The sequence below is a fragment of the Brassica napus genome, chromosome C2 (genome assembly GCF_020379485.1).
Source record: "Brassica napus cultivar Da-Ae chromosome C2, Da-Ae, whole genome shotgun sequence".
Taxonomy (NCBI): domain Eukaryota; kingdom Viridiplantae; phylum Streptophyta; class Magnoliopsida; order Brassicales; family Brassicaceae; genus Brassica; species Brassica napus.
In genome coordinates this window covers 12,701,414-12,726,267 of record NC_063445.1, presented here as the reverse complement: position 1 = coordinate 12,726,267, position 24,854 = coordinate 12,701,414, and the positions used below count along the sequence as shown (strand labels likewise).

The window sequence follows — 24,854 nt, the reverse complement described above, 5'->3', positions numbered from 1 at the left end:
TACCATCTCCTCCGCAGCAGTGAATTTGAACAGTCCAGAATCTCGAGAACTCAGACTCATCTGCTCATCCTCATCCACCTCCATATAAGTCACCAAACCATTCATCTTCCCAACCTCCACCTTCATGGTCTCTCTTCTTCACACGCTCTCTCAATCTCTCACTCAATTCAGCATCCAGCCGCAGCTCCAACACAACCACCAGAACCTTATCAACTACCATCTCATCCGCCGTTTCCATCCGACCCCACTCTCTCTTACCTCGATCCTACTACGGTGGTGTCAAAACAGTCACCGTCTCCTCCCTAATTGTCGGGAAGAAAACCATCCTCTTCGCTGTCCCATGATCTTTCACTCCAACCTGCTTAACACGTCCATGGATTCGTTTCCAAAGCCGGAGAGCTCAAATCCAAATCAAAGAAGGCGAGAAACAACGGTATGTGAAGCATGAAATGATGAATTACACGGATACAAACTCAACTATTTATAGTCGTAAATTCACCGACTTGAAAAAGAAGATATTATTGAATGAGAAACGGTAGAATTAATGGGGAGAATGAATGAAGAAGAATGTTAATGACTACGGTTGAATGTAGTCCGTAACGCTTCTGGTTTCTCATTACCGATGAGAAGAACTCCAGCCGACCATCGGAGATTGGCCGTTATTAATCGTCTCTCGAGAAAATATAAAAACCCTAAAAATTTGGAGTCACTATTCTTGAAGAAAACAATAGTGAGAAGACAAAGGTAAATTGGGCTTAACTTCATTTTACACTTTTAGTCCCAACCAAATTTCAACTCGTTTAAAAGCCCATTAGAAACCAAAACGAAATCAGAGTTTTTGTTATATACACACGTGTCACTCTCTCCTTAATTTACTTTCTGAGGTGGCAGCACAGGAGTGAAACCAACATTTTTATATATATATAGATATATAGATTTATGAATCTCGTAGTAAATCTTTTGGAATGTAGGAGATAAGATTCTCTTCACGTATGTATAAATATGAGTTGCCATTGAGCATAATAATACAAGCTAGTTTGATAACCAATTCTACGTGGTATCAAAACCCAGATTCTAAATACCCTAAATTTATAATTAATATGGTCCTTCTGACTGGGTATAAAGATTATATTGACCTTCTCGATCGAATATAACTATCATGCTAAGACTCGCTTGACTGAGTATAAATGTCTTAAAGTTCTTAGATTTCTAACCGATAAAAGTCATCATCTCAAGAAGAGTATTACGGATAAGTATTCTACATCCAAAATTTAACAAGACTTTAAATAATATATAAAGGGTTAGGGTCCCTGTTCGAGATTACGCTAGGCGCTTGTCGGGCGGTCGGTGTGGGCCTAGCGAGTTCCGAAACATCGGGGAGCACGCGGGGCCTAGTTTTATGTACTTTCTTACAATTGTCGGATATAGAGTGTTATATTTTCCAGTTTACGAGACATATACGATAATGTTATAGTGGTATGGTGGTAAAAGTTCTTGACATCAACCTCAGTACCAAGGTTCGAGGCGCGCTTGGCTCATTTTGTTCTTTTTTATTTTTTTTCTTTTAATGAGTGGCATAAATATAAATAACTCATCTTCGTCCCCCAATTTTTTTAGGGTTTTCGACATCTCAAACAGTTTTCATGGCCGCCTGCTTCAATTTTCCCCTACATCAAAGTTTTATGTGATTTCGTATTGTTTATGTCCTAATTATATAAATTTACCACTAAACACACGATTTTGATCATTCAAAAAGAAAAAGAAATTGCAGGCTCCGATTTTCTTGCCGATTATAGAGGAATCGCCACGGTCCACCACCGCCAAACACCTCGGCGGCGCGTAATTGTCCGATTTGGCCGCTTTTTCGAACAGGGGTTAAAGTCAATCCACTTACTTCCGATTGGTTTGAAGTTAAAAGCATGTAATAAACCAGAATTTAACAAATTCCAAGAAGAATCTAGAGAACTTGCTTGAGAAGTTCTTACCGGGACCGAAGTGTCAAGAAGGTCAGAAACTAACGTTTTACCGGTCGTACACGCTACGTTATGAGTAGTGACACTTCGTCGCTTCTTCCCTTTGATTTCGTCGTTATCTTTTATCATTGATTTTAATTTTCAAACAGTTCCTGAAATTTTAATAGATATTGACTCATTTGCTTTTGTGGCCGTTCGCTATGGTTTTGTTATTTAAAAGTAGATCAAATTTTCGGGGGACACATATATTAAGTTCCTATTAAATTCCTATGAAATTTCCGTATATATATATATACGAAATACCCTAGGATAACACTAAAAAAGTTTTGGTCACAAAAATACCCATAAGATTAATTAATCCAAATCGGTTTAGAGTTAAGAGGTGAGAATTTGGAACTGAGGTTTAAATTTTTATAAAATAAAAAATAAATATTAAAAATTTGAAAATAAAAATTTTAAAAATAGTTTCAAAAAATATTTTCGAATTACAAAAAGAAAATTTGAAAAAAAAATTCAAATAAATCCAAAAAAAAAATTATAAAAAAGTTCGAATTTGAAAACATATAATCTAAAACTATAAAAAAATTCTTTTTTTTAAATTTTTTAATTTTTTCTAATTTTTTTAATTTTTTTTAATATCTAGTGTATTAGTGTCATTTTACATATTAAATGAAACTTTTTGGTCATTTTGGTCATTTTTCTCCTTGTGGTGTATTTTTGTAACCAAAACTTGAAAATAGTCTATTTAGGAGAATTGTCATATATATATATATATGTGGGTATCTTATACGACTTGCAATAGTCAGAAATCATCTCTTCTCTCTAAAAATTATATCAGAAATTTCTGAAGCTTCTCTATATTTTTCTTGAGCCATGACCGCGCAGGTACACCCCTTTTTCATATATATATACATTCGCTCTTGAAATGATTATATATAATAAACAGATGGTTGGTTAAACGTTATATATATAGAAACTAATCAGTCATATTTATGTTTTTAAATGACAGAAATCTGTGTTACAATTAAGTGTTCATGAAGAAGGAATCAGGAAGAAAGCGTGGGTAGCCGTTTCTAGGTTTTCAGGTATTTTTTATAAAATTTCAAAATATACAATATGATCACTAATTTTAATAAGGTGGCAAAATTAATATTTTCATAATTTGTTACATTTTTAGGGGTTACTTCGATAGAAATGGATGACAAAACCGGTAAAATGACGGTAGTTGGTGAAGTTGATGTGCCGAGAATCGTGAAGAAGCTAAGGAAGATATGTAGTGCAGAGCTTGTTACAGTTGAAGTTGTTAAACCCTCTGAGAAAAAGCCTGAACCGAAGAAACCGGATGATTTTGTTGCTTATCCATTTTCGATTAACTACCCGTACCCATACCATTCATACTATCCACCATACTGTTATTGTAATTGTGGTGGAGCAACCAAATAATACGTGCAGTTATATAATTTTCCTAGATTTCTTTCAGATAACATAATATAGATTAGCAATGTAACAACTTTTTGATGAAAGCATATTTTTGAGTTAATGTAATATACATTTATGAGTTTATTTTGAAGAGAAAAACACAATTGGTGTATGGTAAATTTATGCTGTATATGCTTTGTTAGCTTTATACTCTTAATCATCTGCAATTTCTGATTTTCTAGCTAGACCTACTTTCTTGCTTGTTCTATAAAAAAACTTTGTTATGCCGGTTGTTCTATTTCATTTTAATTCTCAAACTATCTCAACTGTGAATAATAGAATAGTAGTAAAAAAAATCATCTAGTGATCATTTTTCTCACGAGGTTTCATTCACGTTGACTTTTCTCTAATGCTAAATAATCCTAATTACTTCTAATCTTCTTCACCACAAAGTACTACAGTATATATTACTAAATCAATATGTTCCGAGAATTTGGTTGAATCCGTTCATATTTGGATTATGCAAATTCCATGTAATATATATATACACATTTGACCCCAAAAAAAAAATACATTATGTTGGTTTCAAATTCTGTTTTTTTTATGATAAACAAATTGTAGGTCTTAAACCCATATTATATATTAAAACGAAGTCACAACTTTGATTCATGTGTGATTTTTTTTTTTAATGGACCTAATGGACCTATTCCTAGAAAGTCATGTTACGTATAATCTCTAATCTTATCATTTAAATTTTGGGCCTACCAGATATTTTTATTAGGCTATCAATAATTGGATTTAAACAGTAGATGATCCATTGGATTTATAGATAGTATAAATTAAATAGATATAATTTAATGATGTAATACTATACCTCTGTATGTTAATTATTTAAATATTTGTCGATGTTAACTTTTAAAATTATAAAGATTTTCTTTTATATATTAAAACAGAAGTCACAACCTTGATTCATGTGTGATTTTTAAAAAAATTGACATATTCCTAGAAAGTCATGTAACATTTAATCTCTAATCTTTTCATTTAAATTTTGGGCATACCATAAATTTTTATTGGGCTATCAATAATTGGATTTAAACAATAGATGATCCATTAGATTTATATATAGTATAAATTCAATAGATATAATTTAATGTTATAATACTATACATCTGTATGTTAATTATTTAAATATTTGTCGGTGTTAACTTTTAAAATTATAAAGATTTTTTTTAAATAACAAAAATCATATTATCTAACAATGATTAATCTTTACTACCTTAAACCAATGAAAAAAAAAATTAAACTATATAGTTTATTTTAAAAATTAAACAAAAACTAAATGTTTAAATTATTTACTCGATAATATAAATCTATGAAGCGAAAAGTTTAATTTTTTAAAAACTTTCTAAATTTGTGAAATGTTACAATATTTTTGAATATGGCAATAAAACAATATTTTACTAATCTTTATATATATAGTTACGATTTTAATAATGAAATAATAATCCAAAAATATATATATAGAAGAAGATACAAATACATGTGAAAGTTTGAAACAATCTATTCAATGAAAAAATATACCGTAAACTTATTATGTTTTAAAAATTGATAGACACATATATATTATAATATATACCAATTTAGAATTGAAAACAAAATGTTTATATAAAAATAAATGAAAATAAAAATCTGCGCGGTTGCGTGGATCGAGATCTAGTAATCTTTAATCTTCAAAAAATATGATTTAAAAAGCATTATGTATGAAAAGAGGTTATTCTCAGCAACAAAAAAATCAAACATTTTACATTATCATTAGGCCATGTTGGGTTTTACGTTGTCTATTCGATTGTAGAGAAAACGTAAACATTTGTGAACTATGCGAATGAGATAATTTAGCAATGAAGAAATCGAGAAAGAGTCAAGGTCGAAAGTCTTCTTTCACAACTAAAAAAAAAATTTACTAAACGAAAATTAGTCTTAAGAAAAATTTGTAAAATTAGCCTAAAAAAAAATAATTTCCCTTTTTCTGAAAATTACACCATCTAAACTTGTTAAAAAAGTTCTCATGACCGTATTAATGATTAGTAATACCTTTAAACACAGAAAAAAAAAATTTCAACGTATAAAACTAAATGAAATTCAACTATTTGTATAACACATTAAATTAAGTGTTGTCTCTATCCATCATCAAATCAAGACAAAGAAGAAGGCTTTGCCCATGCTGTTCAAAACCTATACATGATGTATATTCCTGTTTGATCCAGAGCCTATACATGATGTATATTCCTGACCATGGAGAGATTGTTGGTGAGGAGACCAGGTGGTAATAAGTGGGGGCTGAAATAAAATATGGCTGGGCTTTGAAGATACTTCAGGAAGGAGTATTGATGGAGAGGTAGACCAGTGTGTCATCAGTCACACACACCAAGCTGGAGCTCCACATGCATTGCAAGAACCGGTTGAATTAAGCGCAGACCATTTGGTTGTTGAGCTCCTGGTTCAAAAGACACACAAGGGGCAGTGAAGAAGAGATCAAAGGAGGAACCAGTTGACTTAAGTGCAGCTGTAGGGGTGACGCGCTCCTGGTTTCAAGACTCAGTGTTGCTCACTTCCAAGCTTGGTCCTTCACTCATTTTTTTTTGGATCAAGCTTGAGGAGGGGTAATGGTGAGCTATCCTAAAGGTCCAAGTCGTCAATTGCCTCAGTTACCTCTAAAGCCATTGCAATAAGAATTCAACAAGGACAGCAACAACTTGGTGTTAGAACAGTTACCTTCTGGTTGAGAAGCTACGGATCAGCTTCTACATGGAGTTAGAACAGTTACCTTCAGTGGAGAAGCTATGGATCAGCCCAAGGCATGAGTTAGAACAGTTACATTGTGGTTGGGAAGCTTTGGATCATCTTTTACATGAAGTTAGAATAGTTACCTTCAGTTGGGAAGCTATGAATCAGCCCATAGCATGTGTGCTTGTGCCTGATTGATGAAGCTTCAAAAGAGGCTACAATAGAGATTTCAAAGTACTTGGAGCTCTTTGTAGTAGAAGCTGGTGGTCCATAAACCCCTTTGAAGATGGCGAGTAGTCAGAAGAGAGGGGGAAACACAACCGGCCTAAAGAAGAGTCTGAGATGTTGGTGTGTGCAAGTTGTGGAGTTCATATTTGCAGCACAAGTTAGACTATGATCCAGAGTCTAAGGACTCCACCATGAGTTATCTGAAGTTCCTTAGACTCACTGGCTAATCCCTAGGCCTTGTTGAACTCTACTATTTTTCCCTTAGCAAGTTTTCTCACAAGGTTTTCTTGCTAAGGTTTTTAATGAGGGAGCTTCTTCAAGGTTCCAAGCTTTTCCAAGGATCTCATATGGTCAAGCTTGAGGGGAAGTGTAGAAATGAAGAAGGAAGAAGCAATGAGTTAGTTGTTGGAATGAAGAAAACATGGCCAAAGGAAAAGAGTCATTGCATGATCCAAGCCAGCCTATCCATGGGAATTCATCCACGAAATTCATTCACAGAAACCCATCCACGGCAACCTATCCACAGATTTTGTCTGTACATTCTTGTGTTGGGCAAATTGATTGGAGAAGTCTTGAGTACGTGGGGAAGGCCTAATATGACTGTTTGGAACCTCCAAAAGTCAAGATAGAAGTTAGAGACAAAGAGAGTTTGAAATAGAACTGTTGAGAAAAAAATGTACTCTATTATCCAACATTTGGAGAGAGAGAAAATCTCAGCCTTTCAATTCAAATTCTCACATCCCTAAATCTCATTGTAATCAATTTCAATGTAAGCTGAAAGTGAGGAGTTTCCCTTTCTTCTTCACTATTCTCTTTCTTCTTGATTACTCTTTACTCTCGTACTCTTTCTGTTTACTCTGTTTCTCAATATCCATTTACTCTCATACTCTGTTTCTCCTTTGCTCACTCTCACATCCTAATCTATTTTTTCTTACAACCACATGCATGCAAGTACACACATGCCAAAAGCCAACCTAAGCCTTGAGATCCAATCATTTAAATCAAAATTTGCAACTGAGAATCCAAGCTTAAACCAAAAAAAACTTCACAAACTAGTGAAAGTAGAAATCATAAAGCAATGAAAAAACCCGACTGATGTCGTGTGGTTGTTGGAGCCCACAAACGTCAGCAGGAAAACAGAGTTTGTCTTTAGGAGATTTAGAGAGAAGAGAGAGCAAGTTTAGAGAGAGGTTAAAGTAAATAATATATATGAATGTTTGTCTCATTAGAAATCATAGTTTTCTAAAATAGAGAATCAATCAAGCAAATCAGCTTCATGGATAATATGGAATGGAGACTTGATTCATACTATTGTCATCAATTCATAGACCTGATTCAGTGTTTCCGTTGTATTTCTTTATAGTAGAAAATATTAATTCTTCTATAACTGGAAATCAAAGAAAAATTAGTTTACCTCCATTCCAAAATATGGTTTAGATGATATTATAAAGAATATATAAAGAATACGATATATAGTTTAATTTAATATCTAGTAGGTCCCGTTGGTCCAATGGTTTGATCAAAAATTCATTAATGCTTCTACACTAAGAGGTCTGAGTTTCGATTCTCAGAAAAAACGAAATTATGCGAATTAATGGAGAACCGACTTACAAGAGAATTGCAGCATAGCACAAGGAATACTGTCAAGGGTAAATTCGATAGGGCGGTTCAGGTGATGCAGCCAGACGTGAATCTTGATAAGACGGATAAAATTGTCGGTTGTAGAATAGTCTGTAATATTATTCCAAATTTATAATAACATAATATATCTAGCATTAAAAAAAAATTAAACCAATTAAAAAGACAAACATGACGACAACTTTTCATAAATTCTCATTTGAAAATCTTTTTTCCTTTCTCTTTTTTTTTTTACTTTTCTTTTTACTATATCTTGGTGAGATCTTCCCAATGAATATATTTTTAGATAAAAAAAATGGTGAAATTTGCTGTTCTCTACTCTTTGTTTGAACACACAAGACTATAACTTTTGGTACACGGTAGATTTCATCAGTGGGATAACAATGTTTTCTTTTTTTGAAAGAAGATCACAATGTTTTCAATATTAGAACTATGTCTAAAACTTAAAAAAAAACGTTAGATGCCATCTTTTTACTTAGTTTCGATTTTAATAGAAGGTTATAAATTATTTATTATATGAGAATAAGTTTAGTTTCGAAAAAAAAAGAAAGAGTAGTTTCCAAATTTGAACAACCAAACCGCCGAAAAAAAAATCAAACCAAATAGGTATGAACCAAATCAACCTGAATTATTTGACATACCCAAAAAAAACTAAAATCATATTCAAAAAGACTGAAAACTAACCTAAACTTACTAAGAATATGTATATTATTAAAATCTGAATCCTATCCAAAACCGATTTACATCATACCAAACCGATTCATATTACCTGTAACCAAAATTCTGGAAAACTGAATAACCCCAATCAAAACTGAAATCCGGATTCAAATATTCCTACTTTGGAGTTTGGACCATTCGGATTATGACTATCATTATCATTTGCCATCCTCCTAAATCACCATCGTTTTGGATAAGACATCCAGAATCGAGGATAACTCTAAGAATCTAAGATTTGATTACGAACAAAAATATCAAACAAAAACTGACGGATACAGATTAATTTATGTACTCACAAGTGCCAAGAGGCAAAAACATCAACATTACTGATCTTCTTTCCACATCTCTACCCAGTTCTCCTTTGCCTCTTCGAGTCCGAAAAGAGAGTTAGTCTTGGTCGGATCTAGGTTTGTGGACAAGCTCCCATATGCGATCCCAAGAGCAGACGCACCAAAGGTCACGAGCGTGGTCAAAAATGGAACCCACAAAGGCACGTCCCAGACGTTTTTATCCTTCAAAATATCAAGTAGTTTCAATACTGCCACTCCCAAGCCCAGTGGTGTCCCCACAGACACCACGATCCTCCCCATCATCCTCTCGAACACTTCTTGAGGTATCGGCGGGTCGTCTTCCGGGTCTGAAGGCTGAAACCCCTTAGGGCTAGCGTGGAGCCTAGATTCACATCTGATCCTGTTGTTGCTAGAGATTAGGGTTTTTGGATCTTGAGGTTTGCTTTTGAAAATTGTTCTTGAGAGAAATGATAATGGTGGTGAGTGGTGTGAGCACAAGAGAGCTCTCATCTTCTTGCTTCTTTCTTCTTCTTCTACTTCTAATGTTTTATTTCTTTTTAGTATTCATTTGTGCATTTTATTATTCGCCTTGTAATACATGTAGATAAGGTGGCAAGTTTTGTTTGTATCTTTAAGATATTATTTTCTTAGCCACACCACAGACACACATTTCCTACTGTTTATCCTTCTTTCCAAGAAAATAATTCCCAGAAAACAAAAAAGAGAATTCGTTGGAATATTTTTTCGAATTATGAAGTTCAAAAATATGAAAATGAATGTTCTAAAGTTTTTAAAATTCATCTTTCTACACTTCATTAGCAATCCATATATAGCAGATCTTCATTAGCAATCCATAGTAGAATCACAAAAACCATAAGAAAAAACAATTAGAAAACAATTGCCTACCTTAGAGATGTTTCGGAGGGGAGCTGTTGAGGAACTTAGAACATAAGTTCTTCATTTAAGTCTTGGAAACTAAGGTTTCTTTTCAAAATTTCCTTCATGAGTCCAAATCAAAGATTAATTTTTAATAATTATGGGCGGACCTTTAACCTTTTTAATGGTTTGATTAAATTTTAAAAGTAATAAGTAGTTATATATAATTGATTCATTTTATAATATCAGATATTTTTGATATTAGAAATAATAAAATTATTATTAAAACTAAGGTATATAATTAGTTAAAAATTGTCTCAAAAATAATAATGCAAGATAAAAATATAATTTAATAAATATAACTAAATATGATATGTTTTTAGTAAAAGTTGTTAAAAATATAAATATATAATGCATAAATACATATACCATCTATTATATAATAATTGTATTTTCTACCAATAAATTAAAATAAGTAGATTAATGAAAGTATATCACTTTTGTAGCATCTATACTATTAAAGCAAAATCTTTTTTAGGATTATGTCCCTGATTTTTTTAATTAATTACAAAAATTGCCATTAACTTTTTGAATTTTTTAAATGGTTTTCAGCCACATTAATTGCACCAGTCAGAAACAAGTATTTAAAAACGAATTTACAAGCCCATTTTGGTAGTAAAAAAGGTTGGGATTTCAAGCCCATTTCGACTTTATTAGAAACCCAATCATATTACAATTATTTTTATGTATACTTCAAAGATCTATACTAAAATCGATTTATGACATATATGCTATTTACATAGTATTAGCACTTTAACCATGCCAAAAATATGAATATAATTTTTTATTAGTACTTTCCGTTTGTTTCTTTTTTGGTAAGACCATACGGTCATATGTCGAAGAAGCTGGATTACTTGTGGGTGGGTTTCACGAATTCGATGTTCATTTAAATACTTGATTTTTTTGACCAAAAAAAAAATTAGAAAACCCATTTTAAAAACAGTAAAACATAAAAATGGATTCAAAATTTTGTTTGTATTTCTTTTAATCACCTTTTAAAATATTCTACGAAAAGATATTTGGGATTTAATAGTTTACAATAAACTAAAAATATTAATACAAGGAACTATTTTTTAAAAACAACTCTTCAGAATTACTTTGTATTACTATAAAACATCAGCATATTAAAAAAATTAGTTATCAAATAACACATAAGGTTACAATTAACAAATATTTAATTTTTTTAATTTGATTTTTAAAAGAAACAAATCTCGCGCTTTTAAAATATGAGTCATTATATATATTATTATATTTGTATCTCAATACATATCATCCTAAATATATAAAATAATTACTACACATATAACAAAAAACAATTATAAAAATATAAATGTTATAAATATAATATGTTATAAAATGATATTTTTAGAAAGAGTTAATCCCGCGCTTTGAAAGCGCGGGTCAAAATCTAGTATTGTTGTTATAGCTACTGTTTTATTATTAATTAGTAGATTTTGGAGAAAATTACATGTTTACCAATTCATACTACCACTTTTCATTTTTACCACCATTAAAATGACATTTTTAAAAATACATTCTTCATTAAGTGACAAAAGACTCTTATGTCCTTGTACTTTATATATATAATAAATAAATATTTAAATAAATAAAAATCAAAAAAAATATTTTTTTTTTTCGAATTATACTATTTCGAAATTCAAACTCTAAACCCTAAACCATCAATCCTAAACCTTTTTTTTAAATATGAACCCTAAACCCTAAACCATCAATCCTAAACCCTATTCTTTTTTAAATACGAACCCTAAACTCTGAAATATCAACTCTAAACCCTAAACCCCGAAACATCAATTATAAACCCTAAAACCCTAAACATTCAACTCCAAACCCTAAACATTCAACTCTAAACCCTAAAACATCAACTCTAAACCCTAAGCCCTAAACTTCAACTCTAAACCCTAAACTATCAACACTAAACCCTAAACTATCAACACTAAACCCTAAACCCTAAAAAGTAAACTCTAAACCCTAAACCCTAAAAAATTGACCCTAAATCCTAAAACATCACCTCTAAACCCTAAACCTTCAACTCTAAACCCAAAACTCTAAAATCTAAATCCTAAACCGTAAACCCTAAACCCTAAAACCCTAGAGTTGATGTTTTAGGGTTTAAATTTGAAGGTCTAGGGTTTTAGGGTTTAGGGTTTACGTTTAGGGTTTAAAGTTAATGTTTTAGGGTTTAGATTTGAAGGTTTAGGATTTTAGGGTTTAGGGTTCGAATTTCTAAAAAATATAGGGTTTAGGGTTTAGGTTTAGGGTTTAGGTTTAGGGTTTAGGTTTAGGGTTTAGAGTTGATGTTTTAGGGTTTAGATTTGAAGGTTTAGAGTTTAGGGTTTAGAATTGATGTTTCGGGGTTTAGAGTTTAGAGTTGATGTTTCATGGTTTAGGGTTTCGGGTTTAGAGTTGATGTAGGGTTTAGGGTTTAGAGTTGATGTTTCGGGTTTAGGGTTTAGGGTTTAGGGTTTAGAGTTGATGATTAAAGGTTTAGGGTTGATGATTTAGGGTTTAGAGTTAATGTTTTAAATTTAGATAAGTTAACCAAATGTTTTTTTTTGTCAAAGTTAATCAAAAGTTTATAAATGTCTTTTACCCTTCATTAAAGATGAAGGTAAAAGTGGTTAGTGTAAATATGAAAAGTGGTACTTTGAAAATAGTATTTTGAAAATGGTATTTTGAAAATGGTATTTTTGGCAATTTCCCTAGATTTTGATCCTTGCTTAGAAATCACATATTTGTTTTTCACTTCTTGATCCAAATTTTATTTAAAGATAACTATTATTTTTTAATTTGGATCTTAGAAATTGAGTTTTAATGTTTTATCAATTTTTTTCTTTCAAAGTGTGGTATTTGTTCGGAATAGATTTAAAGATGATATGTGTGATTTAATAATATAGATATTCTATATTGTAGACCAATGTGTTTTCATTATTAAAATGTAATAACATTATGAATTGTCAGTTTTAAATTGAAAATGATTTTCTCTTGTCATATATTTGTATCTTAGTTCTAACCATCAAACTAAATTATTTTTAATCCCTATTCGATTTAGAAGCTATACCTATTTTTTATCCGTTTTTTCAAAGCGCGAGTTTCTTTTTTTGTTGACTATTTTGATAAAATTCGCACAATTTTATAACTTTTTATTAGAAATAAATAATTTAAAAGTTTTTATATTATAATGTTTGAGTTTCAAGCAATATTTTCATATCTGATCCATATCCGTGGTCAAATTGGTAGACCTGGCGCCTTGTATATAATTTGGTTTGAATTTAATGAAAAATTCGTTAATTAAAAATTTAATAGACCGGTAAAAACCCAAAAATCCGCTATTATCCAGTTGGAAAATGATATACCGCTTGGTCAAATTTTATACAATCCCGATGGACTAGAATCATACTGTTGTAGTACGTTGTTATATTGTAATTTTGAGTAAATATGTTTTAAAGAATAAACACACGTGGTTAAATCTGTTTTCCTACTGATTTGTGTATATTAAAAGTATCGTTTGTGAATAAATAATTTCAAAAATATATAATTCTAATGTATTGTATGTTTATGGTATAGTATCACCACTAAAAGTTTGATTTTATGGCCTATAGTTAATATTAAATTTATTTTATGTATATAAAATGATTTTTCAAATGAAACAAATGAGTTTTTAAATATGTGTATTTAGTTAATGAATAATCATAATTATTACGATCTAAACCCATGATTTATTTGAGTTGTATTTGTAGTTATAGATCCAAAACCAAAATACTATAATGGCATTAATGAAATTTAAAATCTATACTAATAAAAGGGACTTTTTGAAGCTCAAGAGATTGTCCACATCAGCGAAAAAAACTTCTTCCAAAAAACGACACGTAGCATTTTTTTTTTTTTTGTAATTGTCCTTAATGTAATATTACCATTTCATATAAAAAATTAAATAAATCTATACTAATAAAAAGGACCTTTTGAAGCTCCAGAAAGTGTCCATATCTGCGAAAAAAACTTCTTCCAAAAAACTACACGTGGCAATTTTTTTTCGTAACTGGAATTTGGACATGGTGGTCATAACACCCACTTGACGATGTAGGAAAACAGATAATATAAATTAAATGGTGAGAGTAATTAGTGATTAGTGAAAAATAAAACGAGTAATAAACATGTTATCAAATAGGCCCAAACGCAAAAAGAAATTAAAAAAAAATGTTGAAAATTTATAACATGTATAATATTCAATGCGGTTTTTAAGTTCTATAAAATTTAAAACATTATTCCTCTACTTTAGTTTCTACTTTCTACATGTAGAATGTAACTAATTTGACGAGAAGCGTATAAGTATATTTTTTTTTAAATTAGTTACATAACTAACTACAAATCAAATGCATGGTTTACTTATATATAATAAAATCTATATATTTTATAAACATAAATAAGTATATGGAAACATCATATTTTAGCTATATTTATATATAAAAATTAAAAATTTATAATGCTTTTATTCATATTTAAAATTAATTGAAAAATTAAACTAAGTTATCAGTTTATAATATCTTTATTCATATTTTTATAATTTTTGATTCAAATCCACGCATAGACAAAAGGAACCGAGAACAAAATTTAAAAGAGATTCTCATATATCTGTTAAAACTGGTCTTAACTAATGGTCAATTGTAGGTTGTTTTCTTACATATTACAACTAAAGCTGGAATGACAATCATTCAAAAAAAAGGTTACATCTTCTAAAATTGAAGAACATAGTGTACAAAAAACTAAAATTTAATAAATAAAATTGATAAAAGCCCAAAATAATTTGTAAGTATATAGTTTTACTTTCATCACAAATTAAAAAAATGTTACTGATTAAGTTTTAAAAATATTTTAAAATTAAATAAATATAAAATTTAAAAGGCAAAAGAAAGATTTGTTTTGTCTTAGAGCCCGTACTAGTGTTGAATCGGTCCTGATCACAATTTAATTGTTGTCAACGTATGTTAACTATAAGTTTATAACCTTATATGAGAAAACATGTATTTATATATTATAACTAACGATTGCTATTACAACATTCCTCTCTTGATCCTTTCCAAATACTCTCTACCATATTACCAGAGACTATTGATTTCATACAGTAGTTAAATTATTATAATTAACCTTTTCAGTTGTCATATACAATGACGATAAACACATTCAACTTTCTAAAGTTATGCATGCAAATCATATTTTTTGGTTACATAAAGACTGTACACAAAAATTTTAGTATCAAAATTTAAACTAATTACTAATATACTGCAAAGCACCAAACAAAAAACACAAATATATCAAACTTAAGATCAAAATGGTCAATGATATAACTAATAAAGTTTTCAAAAAAACACAAATGAGAAAAATAGTTCACATTCTAATTAAACATCAAAATAATATATATTTACAGGCATTATCCGCGCGTAGCGCGGAAAAAAGTTCTAGTAATAATAAAGATAGAAATGTATATCTCTAACTACCGCTAAACGTAATAGATGAATTATGATACTTTCATGAATATATAGTATATAGGTGTTTCTCCCGGACATAAATATCCACACATGCAAACATAAATATTTTATAATTATTTATTAATATATGCATTACTAATTAAGAGACTATAATGATAAATTATTATTTATGTTTTTTGAAAATTCTTATATATTATTTTTTTTTGAAAATTTCTTTGTATACTATACTCATCATTTAAATAAATTTTAGAATTCACTAAATATTATTTTTCAGTTATATAATATAAATTTTACTTGATTATTATTTAATTATATATTTTCTGTTTCTTAATTTTAAATTTTTGATTAAAAGATATTTTTGGTTAACAACACAATATCTATAGGAAGTATCTTTTTATTTTAAAATATATTTTTAAAATTTTGGATAATTCTTATTATATTAATTTTAATTACCTATGTTATCAAGAAAGTAAACTCTTTTTTATTTTAGCTAATTAATATATTTTATTCATTATGTGTATAAACGATATTATATGCTCTAACTTTTAACATGAGAACACAAATGTCAAAAAATCACTTCGCAAATAAAATTACCTATCAAAAAATTAAACTCATTTTAGCTAACTAATATATTTTATTCATTATGTGTATAAACGATATTACCCGCTCTAGTTTTTAACGTGAGAATTCGAATGTCAAAAATCACTTCGCAAATAATAGTATAAATATTATACATGAAACATTATGATGCAAATATATAATAGATACACAAAAACCCACTAAATTCGAGTGAAATATGATGTATATTTGTCCAAAAAAATATGATGTATATATAATCTGATAAACATTTATACTAAACACACTAACACAGAGTTTCATAGTCCATTCTTGATCTTTTTAATAACTTTCACACATTATTCCAACTATCCAAAATTTTATTATAGGTCAAAACTTTAAACATATTCCTGATTTTGGGAAAGCATAGTATAAAATAAAAAGGTGGTTTGTGGAGACGACACTTCTTTATTTGGGAACACCGCTCAATATTGCTACTGCGGCTAAGTGGCAAAGACCTACCCCTACTGTTTCTTTCCACTTTTCATGCCCCGTGTGGCCCCAATAATGAGAGCCCATGGGCCCAAAACTTTTCGAGATTCTCTTCTCTCACTCGTCCTCAAGTCTCATCATCTTCATTGCAATTATTGGCGATTTAGTAAATCTCTATACCATTAGTGAACGGGTAACATTACTAATATCTATTCATTACGATTTAGAAACATAATATGTAAAGTTTCATTTTATTTTATAAAATGATATTGCAGTGAAAAAAAAGTTACATATTTCTACTCATTTCAATCAAATTCACAAAAGTCATGAACTCTATTAAAAGTTGATTTTATAATTCACTAACTAAACATAATTATCGGTGCAATCATCGAGACGGATTACATTAAGAAAGCGTATTTTAGCTGCTAAATCATATGCATGGTAGCATAACATGCGCTTCCAAGAGAAAGCAAATTGTTTTTAAATAAAATAGAATAAGAAAATGGAGAAAGAGAGAGACAATGGCAGAATCGTAAAGTTAACAGGACGCTTTCTGTGACCTGTCGGGGAGTAGATGTCTATACATATGTAGCGTGTATATATAGATTCATACATGTATATACAATTTGCCAAATACAGTACTACCGTTTTTTTTTAAATTCATAGTCAGTAGTCTATTTTAAGGTTAATCTAATGTATAGTGATTTGTGTTTAAACCCCAAAGAGGAAATAATTTACTTCTAATTATTGATTATAAGAAATATTAATCTAAGTATATTTATTCAAATAAATAAAGAAGAGAAAGCTCTTGCTTTTGTTTATCACACAAGTTTTTATTTTTCCTCTTCTTCATCTCATCTCTCTCTCTCTCTCAGAAAGTGTTTTACTGTTTTCTCTAAATCACTATATGCATCAACAGTTACTCCACATTCATCATACTTGAGAATGTCTGAATCCGTAGCAGCAGAGCATGATTACATAGGTTTGTCCATGGAAGCAGCACAAATGTCTGACAACAAAACCAAAACCAGAGACAACAACAACAAAAACGACGACGTTCTGAATTTCAAAGCAACCGAGTTAAGACTCGGTTTACCCGGTTCTGAGTCACCGGAGCGAGTTGACCAGCGGTTCTTGTCTCTCGAGCTCATGTCCAGTGTCAGGTGCCAAAAGGGTGTTTTCCGACGCCATTAACGGGTCTACCAAATGGGTCTTCTCTCCTGGATCCGCTACTGATGTCAAAGACATTAAACCGGCCGTTCCGGTTAAGGAGAAGAAGAGCTCTGCTGCAGCAGCACCTCCAGCTTCCAAGTAAGATATTAAAAAAAAAAAGCTCTCTCCTTTCTACTCAGACATCTCTGTTTTAGAGCTTTAATGATGTTTATTTGATGGAGCAGGGCACAAGTTGTGGGTTGGCCACCGATTAGATCATTCAGGAAGAACACAATGGCTTCTTCTCAATCTCAGAAACAAGGTGGTGGTGATAATAATAACTCAAGAGACTGAAGGAGAAGCAAAGTCTGGAGCTGAGCCTTGCTTGTATGTTAAAGTGAGCATGGAAGGTGCTCCTTACTTGAGGAAAATCGATCTCAAGACTTACAAGAGCTACGTCGAGCTCTCTTCTGCTCTTGAGGAGATGTTCAGCTGCTTCACTACTGGTATTGTTGTTTATAAGTCTCTTTCATTGAAGATAATAATACATGTGAGTGTGACTGAGTTGTTTCATTTTCTACAGGTCAGTTTGGGTCTCACGGAGGGTGTGGCCGAGATGGGTTAAACGAGAGTCGTTTGACCGATCTCTTGCGTGGTTCTGAGTATGTTGTTACCTATGAAGACAAAGACAGTGTCTGGATGTTGGTTGGTGATGTCCCTTGGGAGTAAGTCTTTGATTGTGCTCAATTTTAGAAACCACTAAGATCAATCAACAACTTAAGCTTAACCGAAGAAGGATATATCAATGAAACTCTTTACTGTGTTTTCTCTGCAGAACGTTTATATGCTCCTGCAAGAAGCTGAGGATCATGAAGAGCTCTGAGGCTATAGGCTTAGGTTAGCCTTCCTTCTCTAAACTCTTGCTCTAAGCATAAAACTTTTCTTCAGAGAAAGAAACATATCAGTGATAAATAGCTCAGAAAGGATACCACTTGGTCCCTTCCGAACTCTTGAAACACTAAGAACTGTCCTATAACACAAATCTTGTTTGTTTTGCAGCTCCAAGGGTGATGGAGAAATGCAGAAGCCGGAACTAGTTGATGATATATGAATTTGTTTTCTAAGTATTCTTGTGTGTGTGTTTGTGTGCTAAGAGTGATGTTTGATCTTTGTTTAAACAGCCTCTCTGTCTCTAATCCATCAAATGGGTTTGTTTGTGTATGTGTGTTTTTGCTTAGTGAGACTTCATAACTCATATGTATAAAAAGATTGTTAGTGTGTAAACCAGCTGCGTTTTAAAACTTCATATCGATGCAATCTCTCTCTGGTTTGGTCCCGGCTAACCAAATGATATACCTAAAAGTCGCAGTGAAGCAAAAGTTGGAACATTCTCTGGTTCAGAGTTTACGTTGAAGTGATATCTAATTTGATTGAACTATTGGATTCAAACGAAGTGATACGGATAATCATACTATTACTAAACATGTACAAAGGGTTTAAAACACGCACACCACAGTTCCAAAATACTATAATGGCATTAATGAAATTTAAATCTATACTAATAAAATGGACCTTTTGAAGCTCAAGAGATTGTCCACATCAGCGAAAAAAACTTCTTCCAAAAAATGACACGTAGCATTTTTTTTTTTTAATTGTCCTTAATGTAATATTACCATTTCATATAAAAAATTAAATAAATCTATACTAATAAAAGGGACTTTTTGAAGCTCCAGAGAGTGTCCATATCTGCGAAAAAACTTCTTCCAAAAAACGACACGTGACATTTTTTTTTTGTAATTGTTCTTAATGTAATATTACCATTTAATATAAAAAAATTAAATAAATAAATTCGAAAATTAGAATATGAAAATATACAATATAAGAAAATATACAATATTACATTTTTTTACGTTTAGTTTACAAAAATCTATACTAATAAAAGAGACATTTTGAAGCTCCAAAGAGTGTCCACATCAGCGAAAAAAATTTCTTCCAAAAAACGACATGTGGCATATTTTTTTTTTGTAATTGTCCTTAATGTAATATTACCATTTCATATAAAAATTAAATAAATAAATTCGAAAATTAGAATATGAAAATATACAATATAAGAAAATATACAATATTACATTTTTTACGTTTAGTTTACAAAAAGGTTAAAGAAATAAACTTGAAAATTAAAATAAGAAAATATACAATATACCTTTTGAAGCTCCAGAGAGCGTCCACATCAGCGAAAAAAACTTCTTCCAAAAAACGACACGTGGTATTTTTTTTTTGTAATTGTCCTTAATGTAATATTACCATTTCATATAAAAAATTAAATAAATAAATTCGAAAATTAGAATATGAAAATATACAATATAAGAAAATATACAATATTACATTTTTTTACGTTTAGTTTACAAAAAGGTTAAAGAAATAAACTTGAAAATTAAAATAAGAAAATATACAATATAAGAAATGATAATATTAAGTTAAATAAATAAACTCAAAAATTAGAATAAGAAAATATAAAATATAAGAAAATAATAATATTACATTTTTTATATTTAATTTTACAAAGAGGAGTGTCCATGTTAGGATGCAAATCTTTTTTCCAAAAGAAGTCATGTGGCTCATTAAATCATATGACTGAAAATAATAATTTTGACCGGAATAAACCAAAAATAAGCAATCTCTATTTCTTACGGTTCAAACAATCTTCCATAATGTAATATTACCATTTCATAATATACAAAAAAATTAACAAGAAATTAAAATAAGTAAATATACATTATCAAAAAAAAATACAATAAATAAATATACAATAAAAGAAATGTGTTGTGAACGAAGGGTTTGAGACTGAATATTTCGTGTGTATTATTAATCATCAAAAGGGGTTCCTTATATAAGGATTACAAGATAGAGATAAATGGAAAGAGTATTTATCCTAATCCTACATGAAATAGGAAATCTACTAAATACATAAAAGGAAAGATAACATCTAATAGGAAAAAGGAAAGATGGTTTCCTTTTCTCTCTAAGCCGCCTCTCTCTCCTGTAGTCGGCTCTCCCTCTCTCTCCTCTTGGACACGGCTGTGGTTGGGCCTGGTCGTGGCCTGATAGGCCATCTCTTCTTGTCTTGGTTAATGGCAATCCACATTGCTCATAACACTCCCCCTTGGATGCCATAACCATACAGGATTTGTAGTACGCTTAATGTTGCCTCATTAAAACCTTATCAGGAAAACCCAGTGGGACAAAACCATGATGAAGGAAAAAGAGTACAACACGCACTACTCCACCTGATGTGAACCTCGGTGTAGGTTCTACATACTACGCATCTTGATGCGTGATCTATCCTGTCTGTGTAGGAAGGGAGTAATCGGCCAGTTTCATTAATGCACCGTAATTAAGACCTCTTAGGTCGTTTCTCATGTCCTTTGACACTGAGTGTCCCATTTAAAGCATGTGTGTTAAGCAATGTGAACCACATTTTCCTCGGGAATCACATGTTGGTCTTTGTAAAACGTGTTTGCATGTATTCATGATTCAGACGTGATCATCTACTTCTATACTCTTTACTTTTGGTTAACTATGATAACCATTCTGCCATGTTTCAATCTGGTCGATCAATGTCCAGTCCATAGACCACGTCCATACATGTCCACTTATTAATCTTATGAGTGTTCAATGATTATTGGTTTGAGGTTTTATAATCTCTTATCATGGCTCTTCGGCCGAACACACTCTCATGTATCTCACATGTGGACATCAATTTCTTTGCTTTAAGTAATGTCTTATTCCTTGCATTCATATCTTAATGACGCCTAATGACCTTAGGTCATAGATCTCATAAGCTTTATGGGCTACAATACTTCTTTGGTATCCGACAGATTAGATGTCTCCTTTTAATCTTATGACAAAGCTTTATGGAGTTCATACAGCAGCAGACCATTCTGCTGTGCTGGATCCTTAAGGGATCTAATGTCGGATTGCAACCTGTGGTTGATCTTTAGTTTCTATTAGCCCGTGACCAAGAAGAAGGGTCAGACGCCTTTTAGGTCTAAAGCCGGACGTGTCTAGAAAATTTGGACGCTCTTTGCTGAAGAGCTGGATGCCCTAGGACGGACAGAGTCGGACGTCTCTAGTTTGAAGGACCGGACGCTCTCAGCCAATGTGCTGGACGCCTACAGATGTTTTGTATCATTCTTTTAACCTATTTTAGGTTTAGTATAAGCACAAGGAATTTCTTTATAAATTCTCATATGTATATGGACTGTTATTGGATTGTCTTTTACACAACTCCAAGATCAATGATCATGTGTGATCAATTTCTTTTATATACTTTATGCAGCTGCTTTTGCTTCAGTCCATGAATCAGCTTAGGAACAAAGCTGTTCTATTATCTTATCTTATCCAGTGATCCATATGCTGCTTACTACATTTAGTGTATCTATTTTCTTTCTTATGACCAGACTTGGTTTAATATCGAAAACCTGTAGCATCAATCACCATATAGGAGTTCATCTCCTTATAATCTGTTCCTTTGATCTCTGTGAGTACCTTGTGTAAACAAGCTATGATCTAATGCTGTTAATATGAAGACATAGACACTCTAGTCCACGTGATCATGTGTCCTCTCTCACGGTTTCTTTATCTCACAAGATCCATCTATTTCACTGGTTTATCAGATGGCGTTTCTGTATATGTACATGGCCAATACGCTCATCTCTCTTTAGATACTTTGAACCTCCACGTTTATCTTTCTATTCTTTATAATCTTTATGATTCTATGATTGTATGATGAGTACTCATTCGTGGGTACATGATCCTCGCTTATGTTCAAGTGCTATTCTCTTATGTATCTTTATACAAATGTGTGTGTCGACACTTTCATGTGATTCCACTATGTTCCAGACATGATCTGATCACTTTGAGATTTCAATATCCAGGACCTTTGTTACCTAGTAGCTTGGCGTCCCAAGACTACTTGGTTTGGTACCTTAGATGTGTAGCTGGCCAGCCTTTATCTCTATGTCTGGTATGGTTTCTCTTATCATGACTTCGGATCTGTCTATGCACCTTTTCTTTCTATCCGAGTTTCTTTACTCTTATGGAACACTTGGTCTATCTTGCATAGACTCTATAGCAACTTGATTATGTCTCTTCTAGGACTTTAAATTTCGTTTGGTGCTAAGCTGGTTAGTCATTCTTTTTCGGGTCAGTGTCTGGCATTTCGATTAGCTTCTCAATTGGCTATCTTTATATTATCTTTCTTTGGACGTCTTATATCATAATGTATAGTCCGAGGATCTTGCCAAGACAATGATGGTTAAAACCATTCTTATCATTCCTTTACTCTTTCTTTATCCAGCTTATAATCTTTCTCCTTTAATGTTTGGATAGTCGGATCCATTTGATCATGCAATCCGTACTTGGCCACTATTTTAATCACCCATGTTTTGGCTCAAGCTTTCTTTGAATTCGGGGAGAAAGTAATACTCCTATCCAACATATATTTCCAATCCTCTTCTGAGGTTCCATCTTAGACGGCACATATATGTATGTGGTGGTTTTATCTCAGAATCTCTTAAGATGGTTTGTCTGGTTTTAATGACCTGTATTCATTCTTTAGATGTGAATATCTATGCTCACTTATATGGCCTGATGCTTATTATCATTCTGTGCATGTATATTCATAATGTCCCCAAGCATATAGGTAATGGCCGAACCTTTTATAGGTAATGGCCTTTCCGGCCGGTTATGGCCTTTGCGGCCAGACCATTGTCTCTCATGGTCTCTTCGGCTTCTTTGGCCGAGTCATGGACTGTGTGCGGACAAGCCTGCACTATTCAGACAAGTCACGGCCAAGTCATGGCCAAGTCGTGGCTAAGCTGTTTATAGGTGATGGCCTCTTTGGTTTGGCTGTTTGTATCATGGCATCTCTTTGGCCGGGTAATGGCCCTTTATGGTCTAGTAATGGCCGAGCCATATATCATGGTGTTTAGACCATAGTACACGAACTTGTAGTATTGATCATGGGTTTATCCTCTCTCCCCCTCATGACCATACTATAAGGTCGTGGTGCTTTGGGATAATTAAGCCTAATGAGTTTCCCTATGTGTACATGTTTCACAACGTGAGATCTTTACGAGATAACTCTGTGCCTTTTCAATATTGATCTTTTGCATCAAGTTCTATACTAGGATGGCTAATCCTATCATGCCATGTAAAATTTCGTGGTGTTTCTCAATATGGTCACCACATCTCTTGCCTCTTATCATACTGATCCTTAGCATAGTATAAATCAGTAGAGATCATCGGTATAGTCTCGACCACTTTCTTTCAAAGGTCTTAGGCGTTTTTATTCTTAAAGATCTGAAGGAACTTTGTTACCTTTCTTGCCCATTGTTTCTTATTTGGAAACCATTCATTATAACTTCAATGGACCACATTTCTTTGGGTGTATATAATGCCTTATAGGCAAATGCCTTAGCCATAGTTTCCTACTAGGCTTTCTATACCATTCATGAATTTTTAGTTGGTTTTATGCCCTTTAGGCAACTCTTTAAAACATTCATATGTTTAAGTAAGATCATGCAAGATTTAATAAACTTAAAACCAATTCCATATAAATCGTGAATGATCCTTAGGTTAAAGTAAACATGAATGCAATCATAAAGCAATAAGACTAGTCATATCGAAATTTGGTCCTTTTGAAAATCAGATCAGTATAAGTGGCGAAGCCTTTTATTCTATACTGTTGTTACAGTATGACTTTCGACACATGGAATGTGGAATAGGACTTCTCTAGTAACCCTTCCTTGGTTACTACTTCACCACAAAGTCTCAGCATCGAAACTGTCTTAAACAAGACTGAGTTGTACTCATCCATGACTTTGTAATCCAAGAATCTTAGATTCTTCTAGTCACTTCTAGCCTTTGGAAGCAACACCGTTTTCTGGTGGTAATTTCTATGTTGTAAAGCATCCCAAAAGTCTAATGGATTTTCTATAGTGATGTACTGATCTTTTAGACCTTCAATGAGATGATGGAATATAATGCTTATAGCCCTGTACCGATTCATTCTCATTGTTTTCCTTGGTGATTGTATCACCAAGTCCCTTTTCGATATCTGAGTCACAATGTCATTTAAAATTTAGGTTCACAATGTGATCATGTGG

The 24,854-nt window shown here is 31.8% G+C and overlaps 2 protein-coding genes and 1 pseudogene across 2 annotated transcripts; 2 read left to right on the top strand and 1 right to left on the bottom strand.

Moving 5' to 3' along the window:
- The first annotated feature begins 2,653 nt into the window (after positions 1-2,653).
- BNACNNG18240D (heavy metal-associated isoprenylated plant protein 13) lies at positions 2,654-3,571 on the top strand. Its single transcript, XM_013845271.3, has 3 exons — positions 2,654-2,858; positions 2,983-3,058; positions 3,151-3,571. Exons 1-3 carry the CDS (start codon positions 2,847-2,849, stop codon positions 3,414-3,416), a joined length of 354 nt encoding a protein of 117 aa, XP_013700725.1. The 5' UTR covers positions 2,654-2,846; the 3' UTR covers positions 3,417-3,571.
- Positions 3,572-8,974: 5,403 nt separating this feature from the next.
- On the bottom strand, positions 8,975-10,066 carry BNACNNG18230D (uncharacterized protein PAM68-like). The gene has a single exon (XM_013847448.3). The coding sequence runs from the start codon at positions 9,557-9,559 to the stop codon at positions 9,083-9,085; it is 477 nt and encodes a 158-aa protein (XP_013702902.1). The 5' UTR covers positions 9,560-10,066; the 3' UTR covers positions 8,975-9,082.
- A 6,965-nt stretch (positions 10,067-17,031) lies between these two features.
- On the top strand, positions 17,032-18,969 carry LOC106404583 (annotated as a pseudogene).
- Positions 18,970-24,854: the final 5,885 nt, after the last annotated feature.